The 21787-nt window shown below is 56.2% G+C and overlaps 1 protein-coding gene and 1 long non-coding RNA gene across 14 annotated transcripts in view; one reads left to right on the top strand and one right to left on the bottom strand.

Annotated features, from left to right (window-relative positions):
- LOC139084146 (uncharacterized) overlaps positions 1-4301 on the bottom strand; it is a 36841-nt gene extending 32540 nt beyond the window's left edge. The window contains exon 1 of the long non-coding RNA XR_011541498.1: positions 4164-4301. This is a non-coding gene — a long non-coding RNA (uncharacterized lncRNA). The remainder of the gene's footprint in view (positions 1-4163) is intronic.
- Positions 3044-21787, top strand: part of SMARCA4 (SWI/SNF related BAF chromatin remodeling complex subunit ATPase 4) — an 85124-nt gene continuing 66380 nt past the window's right edge. For 4 of the 13 annotated variants that reach the window (XM_070625495.1, XM_070625491.1, XM_070625488.1 and 1 more), the window contains exons 1-3: positions 4117-4281; positions 18681-18933; positions 20968-21100. In XM_070625495.1, the coding sequence (XP_070481596.1) occupies positions 18712-18933; positions 20968-21100 (355 nt within the window). In that variant the 5' untranslated portion in view covers positions 4117-4281; positions 18681-18711. Of the gene's footprint in view, positions 3122-4116; positions 4282-4523; positions 6162-18680; positions 18934-20967; positions 21101-21787 lie in introns of those variants that run through there. The other 9 variants (XM_070625492.1, XM_070625486.1, XM_070625493.1 and 6 more) reach the window with 8 other exon arrangements.

Raw genomic sequence — 21787 nt, 5'->3', positions numbered from 1 at the left:
ATCCTCAGCATATAGATTTATTTATTTAATTTTATTATTATTATTTTTTTGGTGAGGAAGATTGGCCCTGAGCTAACATCTGTGCCAGTCTTCCTCTATTTGTATGTGGGATGCTGCCACAGCATGGCTTGATGAGTGATGTGTAGGTCTGTGCCTAGGATCCAAGCCACTGAACCCAGGGCCACCAAAGCGGAGTGCGGGAACTTAACCACTATGCCCCTGGGCTGGCCAGCATGGAGATTTTTTTTTAATTAAGGTGAAATTCATATAACATAAAGTTAAATATTTTAACACGAAGAATTCAGTGATATTCAGTACATTCACAATGCTGTGTAAGCGCCACCTCTGTCTAGTTCCAAACTATTCTCACCAGCCCACATGAAACCCTGTACCCATTAGGTAGTCCTCCCCGACACCAGTCCCTGGCAATCTGCTTGGATCTGCCTGTCCTGGACATGACTCACACATGTGGCCTTGTGTGTCTGACTCCACTCTCTCAGCATGTTCTCGAGGTTCACCCACACGGCAGCCCGTGTCAGGACGTGGCTGCCTTTGATGGGTGACGACTCCACTGACTGAGAGACTGCAGTGCGTTTATCCACTCGTCTGCTGGTGGACATTTGGACTCAACTTTTTGGTTATTATAAATAGCAGCAATGATGAACATTTGTTTACAAGTATTTCTTTAAGTACCTGTCTTTAATCCTTTTGGATAGATACCTAGGAGGCAGATGATTTTTTAAGGTCATCAGACTGGAAGCCAGGGAGGTGACTGTAGATAGGGGCCCCAGGTCTGAGTCCTGGGGCAGTTCATTGCTAAGGGGTCAGTATGAAGAGAAGGAAGTGGCAAAGGAGCCTGGGAAGGAGCCGGCGAAGGGGTGGGAAGAAACCCAGGGGTGTGTGGTGCCCTGGAAGCCACGCGAGGAGACTGCGCTGAAGAGGGAATGTGTCCACTGTTGCCAACTGACCCCCAGAGCCAGCAACACGTAGGTCCCCGTGACCTTGACACGAGTCACTTGTCATTTCCTACAGTGGAGTACGAAAGGCCCGAAAAGAGCACGTTTAATGGAAATTAGAGAAGACCTAAATAAACAGAGAGATATACCATGTTCATGGATTGGAAGGCTTAATTTTATTAAGATGGTTCCCAAACTGGTCTACAGACTCAATGCAATCCCAATCAAAATCTCATCATGGTTTTGGGTAGAAATAGACAAGCTGATTCTAAAATTTACACAGAAACGCCAAGGACCTAGAGTAGCCAAAACAGTGAAAAAAAAAAGAACAAAGTTTGAGGACTACTTGATTTCAAGATGACATAAATCTACAGGCATCAAGACAGTGTGGTCTTAGCATATCGGGAGACACATTGATTAGTGAACGGAGACTCCAGAAACAGACTCACACTTAAACAGTCAAATGACTTTTGACAAAAGCACTAAGATAATTCAATGGGGACAGTCTGGAACAACTGGTGCTGGAAAAACTGGATATCCCCATGGAAAACAATGAACTTCAATCTTACCTCATCCCTTACACAAAAATTAACTCATGTGGCCAGCCCCGTGGCTTAGTGGTTAAGTTTGTGTGCTCTGCCTGGGCAGCCTGGGGTTCACTGGTTTGGATCCTGGGTATGGACCTAGCACCGCTCATCAAGCCATGCCGAGGTGGCATCCTACATAGAAGAACTGGAATGACTTACAGTTAGAATCTACAACTGTGTACTGGGGCTTTGGAGAGGGAAAAAAAATTAACTCGCAATGTATCATAGACATAAACATAAGCACTAAAGGCATCAATTTTGCTTAAACAGGGATTTCAACATATAGCCATAAATGGCCAGCCTATAGGGTTACTCCCAACAGACGTGTTGTCCAAACAGGACTCTGGATACTTTCTTGCCAGAGGATCCATGTCCCCACTGGCCCAGCTGCAGAGAAAGCTGGAGTCCGTCCACTCCTCCCATTTCATCCATTCTACCTCCACCGCCTTCGTGCTAGTCAAGCCATCCCCCTCTGCACCCTGGGCCACTGCAACAGCCCAAAGAGACTCCCCACCTCCTCTCCTTCCCCAGTAGCCCAGTCTCCACCCTGCAGCCATGGGATTCTCCCGATTACAGCCCTTCAACTGCTTCCCACTGTGCTCCAGAAAAAGCTCAAGATCCTCACCACAGCCCACAGGGCCCTGCCCAGTGTGGCTGCTCCTGGCCTCCCCCTTTGAGCCACATAGGCCTTTTTCTGTCCCTAGGCTCTTTTCCTCTTTAGAGTCCTGGGACATCCTGTCTCCTCTACTCAGTGCCCTCCTCCTTTGGCTTTTGGCATAAATGCCTCTCCCTCAGAGAGGATGAGCTGACTTCTTCATCCCAGGAAGGCCCCATGTTATGATCTCATTGCCCCCTGGGCTTTTCTTCCACTGAACTTCGATTTTCCTATCATGTGTTAGTGTGATCAATACGGGAGACAGTCAACTGAACTCATGGACTGTCTGCTCCACAGGCAGGAACGCTGCCGGCTCGGCGCATCACTGGAGGCCTAGGACCAGCTCAGTGCGGAGCGTGGTGAGGGCGCTTAAGAAATATTACTTGAATGAAGGACAGAGAGCGAGGTTTGGATCCCACGTGCCCGTTTACTGCGCATCACATTAGGAGCCAAGGTTCAGAGAACTCCAGGTGGCCTGCTTTCACCGATTCCTCATAACCACCAGGGGAGGCGGGTGCCATTACTGTTTCCATTTTACAGGTGAAGAAACAGACGTGTAGACGAGTCCCATAGACTTGCTCGGCATCCCCCAGATACTAATAAGGGAGTCAAGTTTGAAACCCAGATCTTTGCTCTATGCTTCAAGTGACTCACTCACCTTGGACGTGGGTAGATTCAACTGCTGACGCAAGTGTGGGACACACTCACCAGACAGTCGGTCTCTATTATTCTTTCAATGAAAAAATTTAAAGTATCTAGTACGTGGCGGAGGGGGGCACTACGCCGGATGCTGGGGATCCCTAGTGATTAAAACTGACAATATCTTTGCCATTTAAATTTAGGGGAGGAAGACAGCCGATCAAGAGGGTACCCAAGAAATGTGAAGGAAGGGGAAAAAGGAGGCAGTGATCAAACAGGAGGCGGTGAGTCAGCTGCGACCTGAGAAATCAGGAAGGGCAGGCAGGCCGGCCAGAAGCAGCGGGAGAGACAGTCTCACGGGGTGGGGCCTGACCTCGGGGAGCGCTTGTCTGGCTGCGGGACTAAAGGTGACACTGGCGACACTTTCAAATCACAGAGAAGAGGCCCGGAGGCTCAGGGCCTCCACACTTGCAACAAGGCTCTTTCCCGCACAGCTTTCTGTCTTGCCTCCAACGTCTTCTTCGCACGGGGCCTCCCCTGGCTGCCCCACTGAGAATGCCCACGACCCTGAAGTCGCCATCTCAACACAATGCATTTTCCCTCCTTCCCCTCTGTCTCCCCCACCGGATCGTGAGCGCCCCAGCGGCTCTGATGCGTCTGCTCGGGCCCCAGCACCTGCGCCTGGGCCACCGCAGCAGGCCAATAACCACGTGCTGAGCTAATGAATGGCCTCCGGTAGGCTGTGCAGAAAAGGCGGCCGCAGTCAGGCCCCGCCCGGTCTCGCCGGACGGGCCTCGCCACCCCCCCAACCAGGGATGCAAGCCGCTGCCCAGCCCGCCCGTGTTCATCCCCGGCCCAGCTTGCCCGCCTCCCGCCCTCACACCAGCTTCCCGTCCTCGCTGCCGAGTCTCAAGGCCCCTCCGCCATCCTTTCCCCGCAGACCCCGCCGCCACCCAGCCCCATCCCCCAATCTCCCACTGCCGCCGCAGTGGCGCCCGCTCTGCGCATGCTCGGCGGCTTGAGGACGCGCGGCGTGCGGAGGCCGGACACCCCGGGGCGCAGGCGCAGGACCGTCCGGGACCCAGTGGGGAGGCGCGTCGGGCGCGCAGGCCCTCTCTGGCCCCGCCCACCTCCCCCAAGCCCCTTGCGGCCGCGCAAGCGCGCTGGGAGCGGAAGGGTGGGCGCGCGCGCGCACGCGGCGGGGCGGGCGGCGGAAGCGGGAGCGGCCGGCGGTGGGGGGAGGGGAGCCGGCGGGTGCGCGCGCAGCGGGGGCGCGGGCGGCGTGGGGGGGCGGCCGAGGCGGGCGGGCGCGCGCGCGAGGCTTACCCTCGCTCGGCGGCGGCCTCTTTGTTTCGTGAGGAGAGGCGAGACGCCTACTCTGCCCCCGGCCCCGCGCGGAGGGGCGGGGGCGGCGCTGGGAAGGCGACGGCGCCGGCAGCTCCCGGTAAGGAAGGCGGGCCGCGGGGGGAGCGCGGCGCGGGGCCGGGAGGCCGGTTTGAATGGAGCCGGGGCGCCGCGGGGGGAGGGGGCCGCCGGCGCCCGGAGCGGGGCCGGGGTACGGCGGCGCCCGAGGGTCAAGAAGCCTGGCCGGGACGGCGCGCGCGGGGCAGGCCCCAGCGTCGCGAGGCCGCGGCGGCTGCAGTATCCGCGGGCCGGCGGGGTGGGGGCCCGGGCCGCGTGGAGGCCGCGCGCCCCCCGTGCGCGCTCTCGCCTGGGGTGCCGGACAAAGCTCGCGGCCCCCTCGGCTGCCCGGCCCCCGGTCGCCGTCCCCGTCGCGGCCGCGACAGCAGCCCGGCCTCGGGGCTTTGCTGGCTGCGTTGTCCCGGGTCTGACGCGAACGTTGCCTTTCTGGCGAGGCCGCGATCGGGGTTCGGGAGGAAGAACCCCGGGTGTGTCCAGCATCAACTGGACACGAGCATGAGCTGCCCTAAAATTTTATTTTAAAAAAGTCACAGTCAATATTTTCAAGGAAAGAGAAATAACTGCCCGAATGTTGCAAGTAGTGACTTCAAAATGCTTGCCCTGAAGTGGGGGGTGGGCAGCAAGTGGGGGAGGAAGCAGGGGGGAAATTGTTGGCTGTTGAAAGCGTTGTTTTTATTTTGCATCCTTTCCCATTCCTCCCGGTTGATTTTCTAGATTAAGGCTGTTATTTAAAACGTGGACCTTTTGGGAGAGTGTTTTGTGCTGTGCTTGAAAACACTAGTTTTGGTCCCCCCCCCCCCCCCCCCCAGTGAATCCCTGGGGAAAGTAGGGAAGAGGTGTGAGAGCCACTTGGGAGGAATTTGAAAGAAGTTTTCAGTTTGCATTGAGACAGGATTCGAGTTTGCATCCCGGCATCGTACGTCACTTGGCTGTGTGACTTTAGGCAAATAGCTTGACCTCTCTGAACCTCTGTGTTTCCTCTTTTGTGAAATGGGGATAATATCACCACGGGAGTTGGTGAAAGCCTGTAAAATGGTTCCTGGCGAGTGGGAAACAGTATTCTTACTGTCTGGTCATTGCTCAGCAAATATATGTTGAGTCCCTACTGGGTGTGAGATGGTTGGGGGTTGGAGGCCTGTGGAGCCCCTCCAGTCTTATAGGGGAACAGGCTGTAAATGTGGGAACCACTCCCCTCGCCCTGTCATTTAATTCTCCCTCCCCTCTCTGAGAGGACGCAGTGGATGCCGGTGGGAGTGGAGGGACCAGAAATCAAGGAGGCTGCATGGAAGAGAGGGCCTTTACTCAGTATCAGGGAGGATGGCCCGGCTTGTATTTCCACCGCCCAGGACCATGTTGTTCGTCTCTGCTGTACGTGCCATCACGTGATGTTTTCCCATGTAGAAGTTACCCCAGTTTGTAATTACGCATCCGTTCTTCTCGGGGGGCCGGCAGCAAAGCTGGTGTCTCCCTGGCCTCTCACAGTGCACCCTGGGCCCGGCCCACGGTAGGCCCTTGGCGGACATCGTTGCACGAATGAGCAGGGGCCTTGGAGCATCGAGTTGACGTGGGTCTGAAGTGCTGGTGCAGGACTGGGGCTGGGTCGTGAGCAGTGGCCGTGGGTTGCTGCTGTGGGTTTCTGACTTCCCAGGCCGGCGTTTGCCACACCTCATCCCCCCCGGGTTGGGGGGCGGTTGGTGTAGGTGGCGGTGGGGACTTCTTGTCCTGGAATCACCTCTCAGGGTTCACGACCAGCTCTCAATCCTAGCTTGACCTCCGTGGAGGCACTGACCAGGAGGTCCCACATCTGTGAGACAGATGTGACAGTGACGCCGCTCCACACTCTTGTCCAGAGGGTTGAGCGAGATAACGTTGGATGAAGTTAACATTCCTCATTTTGTGTGTGTATGTATATTTCTAAATAATCTGTTTAAACTAAAAATTTATTACAGTCATTTGATATCTTAGGAAGCCCAGGTTTGATGTGCCAGTTACATATATTTTTCTGATTTTCTTTAAAATCAGTGCATACATAATTATGACAATAGTAAATGTTCCTCCATGTGCCACCTGAAGTCACTTTGTGTCCAACCTTCAGGAGACGTCGATCTTTTAGGGTTTTGAGCCGGGGGTGACGGACGTCATCAGAGCTGTGGCAGAGGGCAGTGCCATGGTCTCCAGACTCTTTCTGTCTGTGGAAAGCACCCCAGCATGTTTGCATCCTTGTTTATATGCCTTTGCCACTCTTGGTGGACCCTCAAAACACTGGGAGGGAACCCTAGCCCAGCTCGGGGTCTTAGCGGATGTCGCATGTGGGAGCATGGGAGGATAGGTATTTTGGGTGAATGTCTGGTGAGAACAGCGTTCTGCCAGTGAAGAAACTGAGGTCCGGGACGTTTCCTCACCAGGGGCTCTCCAGTCAGCTGTCCAGGTTGGACTCCTGGCTTCTCCACTTTCCCTTTTGGGGCCTCAGAGAAATGGGGTGACAGTGCCCGGCCCGTAGTAAATAGTCAGATGTGCCAGCAGATTTTGGCCTTGGTCATCGGGGCTGCCATGGCACAGCAGGACCCATTCACCCCGACCACAGACAGAACACAACGTGAACGGCGCCCCCTGGAGTTGTGCAAGACGAGGCCCGGCTGCGCATTCCCCGTTCACATAGTGAACCAGTGTGCAGTGAGTGCCCGCCACGAGCCGGCTCTGCTGGGGGCGGGGGGGGGGCGGCTGCACCCAGGCAGACAAGGCCCTGTGCTCCTTTGCTCACGTCCGTCTCCTTATTTGCAAAGGGGGACGGTAATAGTACCCAGCTCGGAGGATGGTTGCAAGGACTAAACAACAACGACAAAGTGACAAATGACGAATGCACAGCGCTTAGGACAGTGCCTGGCATGTGGGGCTGAGCCCCTGGTAGCTCTTGTCATGAGGGTGCCTGCAACACCCTGGCGGGGTGACATACAGAATCTATTTTTGCCCCCTTGCAATAGTTCTCTATGTTTTCAAAGCGGGAGCAAAGGAATCAAGTCCTCCATTTTCTCCTTAATATTTAAAAATTGTGTGCTTTGCAATTTCACCATAAGGCATTGGAAAGAAGGATGTATGTTTGGTGGCATGAGTTTTGAAAAATATCCAATGTTTGTTTTCTTATTTTTTTCCTCACCTCCATAGGATGGGAGGTGTTTTTTTTTCTTTTTGGTGAGGAAGATTGACCCTGAGCTAACATCTGTTGCCAATCTTCCTTTTTTTTTCCCTCCCCAAAGCCCCAGTATGTAGTTGTAAGTCATTCTAATTCTTCTATGTGGGAAGCCAACTCAGCGTGGCTTGATGAGCAGTGTGTAGGTCTGCGCCCGGGAGCCAAACTGGTGAATCCTGGGCCGCTGAAGCGGAGCACGCAAACTTAACCACTCAGCCACAGGGCCGGCTCCCAGCCAATGTTCGTTTTCTGTTTCACATATTTCCCTCATCACCTGTAACTAACACTGGTGGAAGACTTAAGAGAGAATAAAAGTTAAAAAAAAAATAGAATTAAAGGGATGTGCAGAACCTGCTCTGAAAGGAAGGTGGCAGCTGCTGGCCTGGTGGGGGCATGTCAGAGGGCGAGGGTGTCAGGATGGAGTCTGAGGCCAGCAGAGCTGCCGTTGCTGTCGGTTGCAGGTATCGCTAAGGAGGGGGGTTAGGCTTATTCAGATAATCGGTGACGTCTTGGTTGGAGTTTTCTGTTAGCTGTATGCTGCTGGTATTAATTCCTCAGGCTTTGGATTGTGGGGTATGAGAAATTGGCCTCGAACATCTTCGTGGACAGGCCAGGGCCTGGAGGGCAGGCCAGTGTAGCTGGGTTTGTTGGGGGGTTAGACTTCGCAGGGCAGAGGGAAGAGAGGGGATGCGTTGATTTCCCTCCAGTTCCCTCCAGGAAGGGGCTTTCTTAAGAACACAGGTAAGGGGCCGGCCCGTGGCCGAGTGGTTAAAGTTCCACATGGTCTGCCTTAGTGGCCCAAGTTTGCAGCTTCAGATCCGGGGTGCAGACCTGCTCCATCGTCAGCCATGCTGTGGTGGCACCCCACATAGAAAGTAGAGGAAGCTTGGCACAGATGGTGGCTCAGGGTGAATCTTCCTCAGCAAAAAGAAAAGAAAAGAAAAGATCACAGGTCAATGGTAGCTAAGCATAAACCAGCCCTGGCCCCGTCCTGGCCTCTGCGCCCCACACTGTTTTCCAGAGCTTCGCTTTGGGCCTGGGTTACTTTGCCAAAGGGCCACACGTTCATTTGTGACTGGGAACGCTTGTCCCTGGGAACAGTCTGAGTTGTCGCTCAGGCTGCAGGGCACCAGCCGTGAGTGTGGTGAAGGCGGACAGCCCCGCTTTTAGCAGCCGTGGCCTTCGCCATGGCTCCCTGGGGTGGTTGAAGTTCCGCCAGCAGGTCGTACCCCACTGCTCAGGAAGCAGGTGGCCCGCGTGGCAGTTGCTCCCTCACCTGGTGCAGGCGGAGACTCAGAGCAGGGTTTGGTGTGTGCCACCCTGACCTGCCGCAAAAGCACCAGTAAAGTGGCGCAGGGGGTGGTCTCGTTGTCCTGATGCGGCGCTGCAGCCCAGGGGCCTCTCGCTACGCCCTGGGAGCTGCCTCCGACGGCCGCCGAGCAGAAAGACTGGAGGCAGGTGATTTAACCTCTCTGAGCAGAAAATACCCCGTTCCTCTCGTTGTCTCCCCAGTCGGCACCTCTATGGCAGTAGTGAACCGAGGGGGTGCGGCTGGGGCTGCAGTGCAGCCCACTGGGCTCTGCCAAGCCTGGCTCCAGGGCCCCTGAGCCCCAGGGAAGGGAGACCTTTTATATGTCACACGGCATGTGCCAGCGGAGGCCCTGCTAATCACCTTGTCACCTGGGCTCCTCTCCTCCTCTCACCCTCATGTCCATTCCATCAGCCTATCTGGAGAAATCTTTGAAAACCTTCATCAGACCGTGTCACTGCCCTGCCCAGAACATTCCAGTGGTTTCCCATTGCCTTTCAGTAGACTCCTACCTCCTCACCCCTGTCACCAGTGATCCGTGCCCTGGCCCATGTCTGACCTCATCTGCTGCCACACCCCTCTCTCCTGTTGCACTCCAGCAGGGTCCCACCCCAGGGCCTTTGCACTTGCCAGTCCCTCTGGCCATAGGTAGCCATGTGGCTCCCATTTCACTTCAGGTCTCTGCTCTGTCCCCGTCACTGAGACCATCCCTGTCCACCGTGATTGAAAGAGTGCCTCCTGTCGACTGGACTGTTAACCCTGCTGGATTATTTTTTCATAGTACTTCTGCCCCCCGCATGACATCGGGTCCTGTTTGTGTGCTCGTCCCTGTCCCTCAGCTGTCAGTCCCACCAGGCAGGGACTTCATTGTTCTCTGGGGGCTGCTTGGCGCCTGGAGCCCTGCTCAGCACAGTCAGTGCTCGGCTGGCATGGCGGTGGCTGGGCGGGCCTGTCGCAGGTGATGCTTGGCAGGTGTGGGGGCGGCGCCTCCCCGCCCACCCTTGGCTGCTCCCATACTTTGTGCGTGCCTCTCGTGGGGCGCTTCTCTCCAGCCCTCTCCACGGGCTGGTGTCGAGGGTACAGCAGGCACCATGACAGCCCTGGCAGTGGGCTGTGACATCCGTCCTGTGGGGCGGCCCCAGCCTCCACAGAGGGGAAGAGTGGATCCAGGGTTCCTGTGACTTGCAGACGTGTGGACAGATTTGTCACACTGGTTACAGCTACCTGAGGTGTGTTTGTGTTGGGCCAACTCTGGATCACAGTCAAAAGAGTTTGAAAAACAGCTGTCTAGTGGCTAGATAGGGTAGTGTTCGTATTCTCATGGTGTAGACGCTCCATCTCCCTCCTGGGTCAGAGCACGAACTCCCCAAGGGCAGAGAACCTGGTTGTTGTCAGGGAGGTGCTCTCCAGTGGTTTCCAGGGAGTGACAATGTTACAAAGGGTGCGAGGGGATAAATCAATGAATAAAATGATACATAGTCCCAGGGCTAAAAATGATACTTGCTAACAGTTTGCCTCCTGCCTCCCAGGTGTAGGGAGGAGACATTGTAATTTACCATCATGACAGGTTTTTTCCTTTCTGAAATGTATTCCCTTTTAAATGTAGGGCAAAGTGTTGCTACTTAGTTATATTGCGAGGAAAATGCCACAGAGCAGCCAGAGTTGGGGGAGCGCCTTTTCTGGATTGATTAAGCCATTTCCACACTTTCCCTGAGCCCACAGATGCCCCACCCCTCACGGCCTTCCAGGTTCACCATCAGACCAGGCGTGGAGGGTTTTCTTAGTAGAGTATTGGGTGTGTGTTTGGGAGGGTCTCGTTTTGTAAGGTTTCTTTAAAATTTTTTTTTTTTTGGTGGGGAAGATTGGCCCTGAGCTGACGTCCATTGCCAAGCTTCCTCTTTTTGCTTGAGGAATATTGGCCCTGAGCTAAGCTCCATGCCAGTCTCTCTCTATTTTGTATGTGGGACGCCACCACAGCATGGCTTGATAAGCAGTATGTGGGTCCGCACCCAGGATTTGAACCTGTGAACCCCGGGCAGCCGAAGTGGAGCGTGTGAACTTAACCACTACGCCATCGGGCGGCCCTTCCTTTTGTAGTTTAAATGTAACAAACAGGGCTGGTTTGGCAAAGCTGTCCTGCACGGACACCTCTGACGGTTGACCGGTTTGAGCACCCTGCCGTGACTTGACCGCAGCATTGTATCTGCCCATGTGACATGTCTGTGAGCGAATTTCTCCACACCCAAAAAACAAAATAGCAGATATCCTGGGGCCAGACTGCAGTAGAATGCTGGGTTCAGGCAAGATGAAAACAAGACAAACCCATAATCCCAGCAGGGAGATTTCCCACGGTCCTGATTGTCTGTTAGCTGTCTGTCCCGTGGCAGTGGCTGGCCATTGCCGTCCTCTGTGATAAGAGAAACGCAAAGAGTGGTATGAAAGCAGAAACTAGACCTGTGGGCCTCCAGCACTCTGGTTCCGCATTCTAACATCGACAGATGTTTCTATTTTAAATGATCATTTTGATGAAGTTGAAAGTTGCATGGGAAATAATGCAGTCCTAAATCCTTTTCGTCTTTCTCTTTTATTTCCATAAAGGCACTTCCTGGGCATCCTTGCTGGGTGTTTTTCTGACCTAGGTTCTTTTCTTGCAAAGTGTTTTTTAAAAGTCTGATGACAAAAGTAATAGATGTTTATTGTCACAAACACCCCCATCTGTGATGTGGAGAGTGCGGGCTCCCCGTCGTCTGCCTGCAGACAGAGCTGTGGCACTGCCACGGTCGTTTGGTGCGTTTTCTCTGGGCTGGTTTCTGTGCTCACTTTAGCACATGTATGTTATTATTATCTTGAACAAAGTGAGGCTCAAGCCAAGCACAGCTCTTGTTCATGCTGCTGTCTTTCCCCGGCTTCATTTTGGACCATCCTCCATGTCCGTGTGCACGGAGCTACCTCATTCATTGTTTAATTTTAATTTTTTTTTTTTTTGAGGAAGATTAGTCCTGAGCTAACTACTACCAGTCCTCCTCTTTTTGCTGAGGAAGCCTGGCCCTGAGCTAACATTGTGCCCATCTTCCTCTACTTTATATGTGGGACGCCTACAGCGTGCCAAGCAGTGCCATGTCCGCACCTGGGATCCGAACCAGTGAACCCTGGGCCACCGAGAAGTGGAACGTGTGAACTTAACTGCTGCGCCACCGGGCTGGCCCCGAATTTTAATTTTTTTTTTGGTGAGGAAAGTGAGCTAACATCCGTGCCAGTCTTCCTCTATATTTTGTCTGTGGGATGCTGCCACAGGATGGCTAGATGAGCAGTGTGTGGGTCCATGCCTGGGATCCGAACCTGTGAAGCCCTGGCTGCTGAAGTGAAGCACATGAACTTAACCACTACGCCACCAGGCTGGCCCCCCCCCCATTCATTTTCAGAGGTGCCACAACTTTTGCCGCATGGATCCTGTGGCGGTTCTGACTGCTCGGCAGTTGGGGTGCTTCTCAGAGAAATCGAGGTGACATGGCCAGGTCACTTGCAGACCCTTGTGCGCCTGGAACCTGGGAGTCTGTTTTCATCTCGAGGCCTCCTGAACATCTTCACCTTCGGCTTTTCGATTCTTGCCTTGGGGTCGTTTTATTTCCCGTTACTGTCCTGGTTCCAGGCTCCGCCCTCTCCTCATGGAACTTCCCCCGAAACACACTGACCCACGGCCACGTGCGTCTTGCTTAGGCTCCCGGACAAGGACACATGCGCTGGTGGTGATACTGGTTTGGCCTCTGCGTGCCCTTGTCCTTCGTATTCCTTGTCTGCTGAGGTGGCTGTCTGGTTTGAGAAGGGTTTCAGTGTTCTTGGGGAGTCCAGGCAGCGCCACGGGAGCCCCCTGAAATCCCCAAGGCCTTAGGATGACCTTGGGGACCCAAGGAATTTGCTGAAAATGCCAGATCTTTAGTTTCCTGTATAGAAAGGGTAGGGGTGTCTGGTGATGGGGGAAGAAGGGGCCAGAGAGAAGGGCGTTCCTTGCCTCCCATCCCACCTCTCCTGAAATTCCAGGCAGAATCTATCCGGCCCTCCTGGGTAGGCGTCTCCCTGAGCACGGTGGTACCCATCCCACAGCCTCTGCAGCTCTCCGCAGGGCCTGGCCCACCCCCCGCCCCTCAGGAAGGGTGACGGCTGAAAGGAGCTTGGTGATGGCTAAGACACCGCCTGTGTGGCAGAGGGACCCAGAGGGCAAGGGAGAGTTTGCAGCAGCCCAGATCTTGCCCATCCATTGCCAGGCTGGACCTCGTGACTTTGTCAGCTGCTCGTCGTGGGCCGTGGCTGCACAGGTCTCGGGCAGCCGCTGCTCCTCCCCTCATCACAGCAGCCTGTGCCACCTCTGCCTCGGGGTACAGCAGCCTGGGATCCCCAGCGAGTGAGCGAGCCCTGCGGGACATGAGCATTCCTTGAGGTCTGTCCCATGGGAGGCTAAGTTTAGGAAGCGGATTCTCCAGAGTGGTTACCCGTGTGGCCAGGTTGCTCATCTCTCTGGGGAGCGGAGGAGCGAAGGACTTAATCTACATGACACTTCTAGGACAGTGGTGACAATCAGTAAGCAACTGCTCAGTCAGCATGGGGACCTTGATTTCACCGACAGTGTGGTGGCGCTTCCTGCCTCTACGGGCCTCGCATGTGTTGGCTCGAGTGATGCTGGCTGTGACCCTGAGGGTCGGACGGCCTCAACTCCAGCCAACAGAGGAGGGTAGGTCACTCATTCTGCATCATGTCGGTGGCAGGTGGCAGTCTGCGCTCGGAGTCCGGGCTGCACTGCAGCAAGTGGCATTGTGGCGGTGGCCTGCTGACCCGCCATGTGGCCTCTGAGCCTCAGGGACCCCTCTGTTGGCCGGCCAAGGATGCTCCCTCCGTGTGGAGTCGGTCCGGGTCCTCACCACCAGCGGGCCCTCAGCCCTGCTCCCCTCTCCGGCCGGGTCGTGCTCCCTGTGGTTTCTTTGTGACTGGTACATCCTCAGCAGGTGTCCCTCACTCGGAGGCAGGGGCAAGTGACAGTCCCCCTGGGTTTTCAAACAGCCCCTCTTCCTCTGTCCCATGACCTGGAGGTAGGAAAGGAAAGCTTGTTTCCTCTGCTCACACTGCTTCTGATGCTGAACCTGTGGGTTTCCCACACCACGCGATTCTCCAAGTTTCTGTGGACATGAACCGAGTGTGCAGCAGTTCACTTCTGCCACTAACTACCCAGAGTTGGTGCAGACCCCACAGTGAAGGGCTCAGTCCCATTGGACTTCCCGGGGCCCACGTCAGACGCCTGTCGCAAGTAGTGGGCCCTCAGGTTCCCCACTCTTCTGTCCAGCTTGGCTGCATGCCAGGGGCTCCCATAACCCCCTCCTCAGTTTTGATGATTTGCTAGAACAGCTCACAAAACTCAAGGAGACATTGCCTTGTGTTTCCTAGTTTGTTATGAAGGATATGGATGAGCAGCCAGGTGAAGAGGTACATGGGCGGCGTCTGGAGTGTCCCCACTGTGGGAGCTTCTGTCTCCATGGGCTTGGGGTACACCACCCTCCGGGCCTGTGGATTTGTTCACCAATCCAGAACTTTCTGAACCCCGTGGTGTAGAGTTTTTATGGAGGCTTCCTCTCATAAGCACTATGGATTAGCTCCATCTCCAGCCCCTCCTCTCCCCGGAGGATGAGGGTGGGGCTGAAAGTTCCAAGCTTCTCACCATGGCTCTGCCCTGGTGACCAACCCCCATCCTGAAGCCATCCAGGAGCCCGGCAAGAGTCGCCTCGTTAAAACAGGACGCTCTTGTCTCCAGTCACCCGGCAAATTCAGAGGGGTTTTGGGGCTCAGTGTAAGACGCTTCAGTCACCCCATCACTTAGGAAGTTACAAGGGTTCTGGAAGCTCTGTGTCAGGAACTGAAAGCGGAGACCGAATCACTGTTTCTTACTACGTCCCAGGTAGACAGAGGTTTCTTCAACGGACCCCACAACCGTTAACCATAACAGAACAAACATGGTAAGTTGGACGTCGTTAAAATAAAGAACGTGTCTTCATCCCAAGACCCCATTTAGAGAGCGTGAAGGCAAGCCAGCCTGGGAGACGGTAATTGCGGCCACGTTTCCCCCAGGAAAACCTTAGTGGAGACGGAGCGCCTTGACTGGGGGGCTCAGTGGCCGGTCCTCGTGTGGGAAGGTGCTCATCTCCATTAGTCACAGGGAAATGCAAACTAAAGCCATGAAAAGAGGCGATTATACACTCACCAGACGGTTACAGGTTAAGACTGAGCACCCCAGGGTCGGTATGGATGTAGAGCCCCCAGAACGCCCACCTGTAGCTGGGGCGGCGGGCGTGTAGGGCTGTGCTCCTGGTGTGGAAAACTGGCAGCGTCTCCCAGAGCTGAATTCACGTCTGCCTTAGAGCAGCGTTTCCACCCCGGACGCCCCAAGAGGAGGAGCACCCACGCCACTGAGTGACACTGTTCTCAGCACCTTTGTGCGCCAGCCCAGACCTGGTAGCACGACGTCCATGAGCAGGAGCACAGTCACATAGAGGAGGAGGAGTGACTGCTGTCCCCAGTAACATGGATGGGCCAGACGACAGTACTGTGTGGTTCTCTCTTCAGATGCAGTTCCGTGACAGGTGCGACTGATCTGCAGCAGTCGTCGGACAGAGGTCCCCGGGGAGGGTGGTCCTGACTGGTGGGGGCCCGGGGCCTCCTGGGGTGGTGTGAGTGCCGTGTCTGCTCTAGGAGTCGTGGGCTGTGCCTGCAGTCGGGGCCTGAGCTGTGCCACAGCCTAGTGCAAGTCAGTGCAGTGGGACTTCCCTCCTCCGCACCGTGCCGAGGACCGAGAGCCGGTTCTGTTGTGCCCCCCACGGACGGTTTGCTTTGTGCCTGCACTTTTTGGGTCCCCTTTACTGTCACTCCCCGTGTGTATCTGAGCTTTCAATCCGTTTACTGACAGTGGCTCTGCACACTTACCTGCCTCGGCGCAGCCTGCAGCTTCACAAGCAAATGCAATTTAAATAAGCGAGTCGTGAAACCCCGTGCTTCTCAGAAGTGGTCGTTGCTGGATTTCGGCACGAAAGTTTTTTTCAATGCCCTCTCGTGTGTTGGGTGAGCTTCTGTATGTTGTGAGGAAGTTCATGCTTCTGTAAGCGGAGGCACTTAATTCTGGAGGCACCACGAGGTGTGATGGAAGAAGCTGGAAGAGGGTCTGACACGAAGTGTGAAGTGACACGAAGCCTTCAGGATGCTGAGCCATCATTCCAAAGTCACTTCCCAGTGTCTGTGTGTCAGCATGGCTGCCTTTAGAGTGGGAGGTGTTGCTCCCTGGGTGGCGGGATTGTATTTGCTGTCAGTGTCACTGGCTTGGCTTAGAGCCCGCCAGGTGAGAAGGAAACCGCAAGCCGCCGGATGCTGCATGATTCCTTGAGTATTTGCAGGGCATCGGCCCTCTTCCCACCTTGCTGTGGTGCTCTGTGGCCCCAGAGGGGAGCCCCGAGGAGCCGTGTCCCCCTCCCGGCCACAGCCGTGTCCTCAGACGTGTCACTTGACTTGCCACCTGTGAAGTGTGACTGCAGGTGTGTCCTCCCCGGGGACACAGCCCTGGACCAGAGGTTTCAGACTCCAGAGTCAGCACTGTAGTGAGGGAAGTTGGGGGCCCAGGCCGATGGGACCCGGCGGCGGCTGGGGATCAAGCAGGATCCTTTTTCTGTAGCAAAACATGTGACTCTGCACGTGGAGCTGAGTCAGATCCGAGTGTGCTCCCAAATGAATTTGCCTTGAATTTGTTCTTTTTAAAGTGTGATTTACCCTGAGCTTATTGGGTTTGGGGTATGCGGGGCGGGGCTTGCGAGCAGACGCCAGTTGCCCGCGCCCCTGGGGTTTATTTAACGTCCAGCACGGAGGCTCCAGGAGCTGCGGAGTGAGTCGGGGACGCCCAGGGGCTGGTGGGGTGCCCTCGCATGCTTGGCCTGTTCCTGGCTGGGCCGCTGTCCCTTCTGTTAAGGATTGGCTGGAGCGCCGGCCAGCGGTCCCTGGCCTGCTGAGGTTTCTGATCCTCTGCCCCAATTATTTAGTCAGAAAACTGGAACAAGGAAGTGTGGGCTTTGATCTCTTTTCCAGGAAAATATCCCCACCTTTCAAATGCAGTCTTTTTTTTTCTTTTTTTTAAGATTGGCGCCTGAGCTAACAATGTGGCCAATCTTTTTTTGTTTTTTCCTGCTTTTTCTCCCCCAATCCCCCCAGTATATAGTTGTGTTTTCTTTAGTCGTGAGTCCTTCTAGTTGTGGCATGTGGGACGCTGCCTCAGCATGGCTTGATGAGCGGTGCCAGGTCCACGCCCGGGATCCGAACCAGTGAAACCCTGGACCACCGAAGCGGAGCACGTGGACTTAACCACTCGGCCATGGGGCTGGCCGCAAATTCAGTCTTTTTTATTCTTAATCAGGAGAATTAAAAATGTTCCTACACTTGAGGAATTTATCCTTACAACCAGAAGTGCCCAGTAAAGTTTAGGGGCAAAGAGATTCCTTCCAAAAATCAAAAAGGCCACAGAAACAAAAACCAGATTTGTGACATGCCACTGAGAGAGGAGCTTTTAAATAACTCAGGATGAAATCAGGATGAGGGAACGCCGTGGAGCCGCTAGAATTCGTGTTTTGAAGACTATTAAATGATGAAAATGATCACAGGTGTGATGCTGTGAAGAAAAGCTCGCCTAGAATGTGCTGAGTAATTCTGTTGAGTGTCTGTCTGTGCGTGGAACAGCCTGGAAGGGAGGCGCTGACTGTGGCGGGGTCCCAGCGGCACCCCTGGGCAGCTCTCCATCCTGAGCGCCTGCCGGGGTGGCTGGCTCCATCCTCACGGCTCTGGGGGGCTCTGAGCACCTGTGAGGAGCCCCCACCCTCCCCCCAACGCCTCCTGTTGGGCGCATGGAGGCCAGGACTCCGTGGGGCCGCGAGCAATGGGGCTCCGTGTCCCATGCGATGATGGCTGGTTTGAAGATTCCGTGTTCTCTCTGTGTTTTCCAGATTTCAGCACTGAGAATGTATCACTCCCTCCTCGTAGAAGAGGTTCTTAACCTAAAGAGCATTGTGTTTAAGGCCGCATCTGACTGCCCAGCAGACTAAGGGTCCCCTCAATGCCACACCTTATCATAGGAGCATTCATAAAGTGCATCTGCTCACCGTCCCGGCAGAGCGAGCTTAATTTATCAACATTGCCAGATGCTTTTTAGCTTATTCATGGATCTTGTGGGCCATAGTTCTGGGGATCCGTCCTTAGCCTACTGCGATGTTGGTCACACTTTAGACTCTGCAGTATCCCTCTCGAAGTAGCTGGGATATCGGGGTGCTGTTCTTATGTAATACTTCTCTGTGAACGAGCCTGCTTTTTAAACTTAAATGCACTTATTTCAAAGGAAGCTTGGTCTCAGTGCCTTAAAGGAAAACCAGCGTCACTTGCCGTGAGTCTGTGTCTGGGCTGAATTTGGGAAGGCCCACTCCCATGCAGGCCCAGCCTGCTGCACAGGCTTCCAGCCTCGGTCCTGCTCTGCTTTTTTGTTGGGTGGGAATGTGAGCAAGCATTAGAGCTGCGTGGACCTTGTGAGCAGAAAGCTAGTAGGGGAAGCGAAGCCCCAGGTGGGGCAGTATCACCCGGGCCTGATCTGTGCGCCCCTCCCCCGCCCCCCCCCCCGCCCCCCCCCGCCTCCGAGTCCCTCCCCTCCCCAGGGACTTGGATCTGGTTTCATGTGCCTGATGTGTTACCTCCACCCAGAGGAATGGAGGAGAAAGGTTTGGGTGGCAGAGGGTCACGTGTCAAAGACACCAGCTCCCCTTCAAATGGGTGCTTCTGACCTGACCGTGCGGTCATCCCGCGCCAGCCCTGACCCGTCCACCTGATGGCCGTGACCCCCAGACTGACCGGGGCTTCTTTCCAGCAGGAGACCACTGTCTGCAGCTTCCGTGAAGATGTCCACTCCAGACCCACCCCTGGGCGGAACTCCTCGGCCGGGCCCTTCCCCAGGCCCCGGCCCCTCCCCTGGAGCCATGTTGGGCCCCAGCCCTGGTCCCTCACCAGGTTCTGCCCACAGCATGATGGGGCCCAGCCCAGGGCCTCCCTCAGCAGGACACCCCATCCCGACCCAGGGGCCTGGAGGGTACCCTCAGGACAACATGCACCAGATGCACAAGGTAGGGAGCCCTGCGCCCCTCTCCCCTGCGCGCCTTGCTGCCCCCAGCCCTGCTGCCGGGGGTGGCCTCTGGCCTGAGGGCCTCCTAGCTGGAGGTGGCCTGCGGAGACCTCCCCTTGGCCTGGCTTGGCTCACACACCACCCCCATGCCCACCGCTCTGACCAGCTGGCTCTACACCATCAGAGGCAAGAGGCCGAGGGCACGTCCTGGGCCCTGCTGTGGGCCAGCCGCCGGTCCCGTCTCCTGCACCCGATTCTCCGTGGGCGCTGCGGTCACGTGACTCTGAAGTGTGCTTTCATTCATGCCTTAAATGTCTAAATCCCTAACAGAAGGCTTACGGGGCATGTGGTCCTCCACGCAGGCTGCTCTGCGCTCCCACGTAACTCTCACCCTCTGCCCCGCTCCGTCCTGCTCCGTCCTGCAGCCGCTTCCCACCGTCTGACCACTTAGCTGAGCTGAGCAGGGTTGCAGATAATTTTCCTGTCTCTCTCTGTTCCTGGGAGGTGGTTGGAGGAAACGAGGTCGTACCCTCTTCTATGTATTAGCATCTACAGGAAAAGGGGACACTTGCAAACCTCCGGGACCCTGGGAGGCGCCTGTGGTGGGAGATGTGGGCGGGGCACCTGCAGGGGGAGTGGGTCTGCCGACCCTCCACCCCGCTGCCAGGGCTGTCCACATGTCAGCACCCAGTTCCACTGGCCATTCCCCAACCCCAGCCGTGAGGTACAGGTGGGTACAGTGCTCACTGTACGGACGAGGAGCAGGGGCTCGGAGAGATGGCCCCTCAGTGGGGGGTGGCAGAGCCGTCTCATCGCTCCCCATGCCCCAGGCCTGGGCCGCCTCGGCGGCCCCCAGCACAGCAGGGCGGCCCCCACTCTCCCTCCTCCCGTATACTCTTGTCAGCTTCAGTACAGTATCCGTCTGTCACTTCCCTCCTGGGAGCTCTTGATGACCCCCCACCCTTCCCTCTCTGCCCATTTTGTTTCTTCCTCCTGGAATCGCTCATACACCTTTGACACATACCTGTCAGGCGCCTGCCGCAGGCCTGGCCCAGCGTTAGGAGCCTTGGAGCGGGGTCTCAAGGTGGCGAGACACCCCTGCCTGCACAGAGCTCCACCCGCATGGAGGCAGGCCGGCTGGGCAGCACTTCCAGCCCAGGGAAGAGCAAGCGGAGGGCAGGTTCCACCCAGGGGTTGGGTCGGCACCCTAGGCCCCCTTCCCCTGCCTGTGCCGCTGCCCCTCATGCTCCAGCCAGGCCCCTCTTACTCCTCTTTCCTGGACCCCCATTAGACTGTAGGTCCCCAGAGATGTCCGGACATGGGCGTTAACCAGGGCCAAGCTGAGTGCCCGTGGAAGGGTCTGGGACAGTGTCCCTGTCACCAGCCGTTCCCTTAGGGGGAGTGCTGAGCCTCAGGAGGGACAGTCGATGTCGTCCTTCCGTCAGGGTCTGACAGTGCCTCTCAGGAGGGACAGGACAGCCTCCCTCCCAGCCAGCATGCGGGAGGCCCATGTCCAGTCCCAGCCTATCTGACATTGGTACCATGCTCCCGGGCAGCAGTTTCTTTCTGTCTCCCTGATTTACAGCCCCCAAAGAAGAGGATCCCTGATCCCTGATCCAAAGAGGATCCCTGATCCAAAGAGGATCCCTGATCCTTCTTGTGACGATGAGCAGGGAGCCCCGTGTCCCTCACCAGGAGCTCATATCCTTTCCTGCTGGGGATTTGGCAGTCTGAAACTGCCTCCCTGCCCTCCTGGGGCGCCCCGGTCCAGCTGTCCCCTCGCCTCCGACCACCAGTCCTGCAGGCGATCACCCTCCACTGGGTGGCATTATTTTATGTCTCTGCTTTGCTCCTAAGTAGACGTCAGAACCACAGCTTGAGGCTAAGCCGCGTGGTCGTATTGGCGATTCAGTAAATGCCATGGTGACGTTGGGCGGACATGTCAGTGACATTGAACTCCTCTCGGGCGGCGCTTTGCCCTGCCGCCTCTTCCCGTCCGCCTTGCTGATCCTGCCTTGTCGCTCTCCCCTCGCAGCCGATGGAGTCCATGCACGAGAAGGGCATGTCGGATGACCCCCGCTACAACCAGATGAAGGGGATGGGCTTGCGGCCGGGGGGCCACGCCGGGATGGGGCCCCCACCGAGCCCCATGGACCAGCACTCCCAAGGTATTGTTTCGTTTCCCTTCCTTGGGGGTCCTGGGGTCATTTTCCTGATCGAACCTCCCACAGATGGATTCAGAGGGGACCAGGGAGCGTTTAGTCCCGTGGGAGACCCTGCCACGACGGGCTGTTGAGCTTGAGCTTTGGCTGTGCCCTGTTCAGGCCGCCTTGGCTTGGAGCAGCCCCAGAAAAGTGGACACTGGTGGAGGGGAACCGTGTTCAGCGCCGGGTGTAGACTAGGGCTGGGCAGGGCAGCTCCTTGGGCCACCCAGGAGCATATTGGCAGTGCACGCTCCCGGGCCCCACTGCAGAGCAGCTGAGTCAGAAGCTCGGCCTGGGGCCCCGGGCTCGGCCTTAAAGCCTTCCAGAGGCTCTTCCCAGGGGGGAGGTTTGGGGAGTGGTGGAGTCGAGGGGGTGGAAGCCCTGGGGCCCCACAGGGAACGGAAGGAGGGAGGGGGCCTGGCCGTCCTGAGGGCAGGAGGGCAGTCCTGAGAAGGCCTGGATCTGTGGACCATCTCAGCATTGGCCGTCGGCATCTTACTCTGAAGTTGGGCCAAACCAAACCAGCCCCGCCCCCACTGGTCAGGCTGCAAGTGGGTGCCCTCCGGGTGCCTCGGGGTTGAATCATGAGAACGGAGTGGTTTGGCTGTCCCCTGTCTCAGGATAGGAGCTGGTGTAAGCCCGGTGGGAAGG

This window comes from Equus przewalskii, chromosome 6, assembly GCF_037783145.1.
Source record: "Equus przewalskii isolate Varuska chromosome 6, EquPr2, whole genome shotgun sequence".
Taxonomy (NCBI): Eukaryota; Metazoa; Chordata; class Mammalia; order Perissodactyla; family Equidae; genus Equus; species Equus przewalskii.
This window is presented reverse-complemented; position numbering and strand designations above follow the sequence as displayed.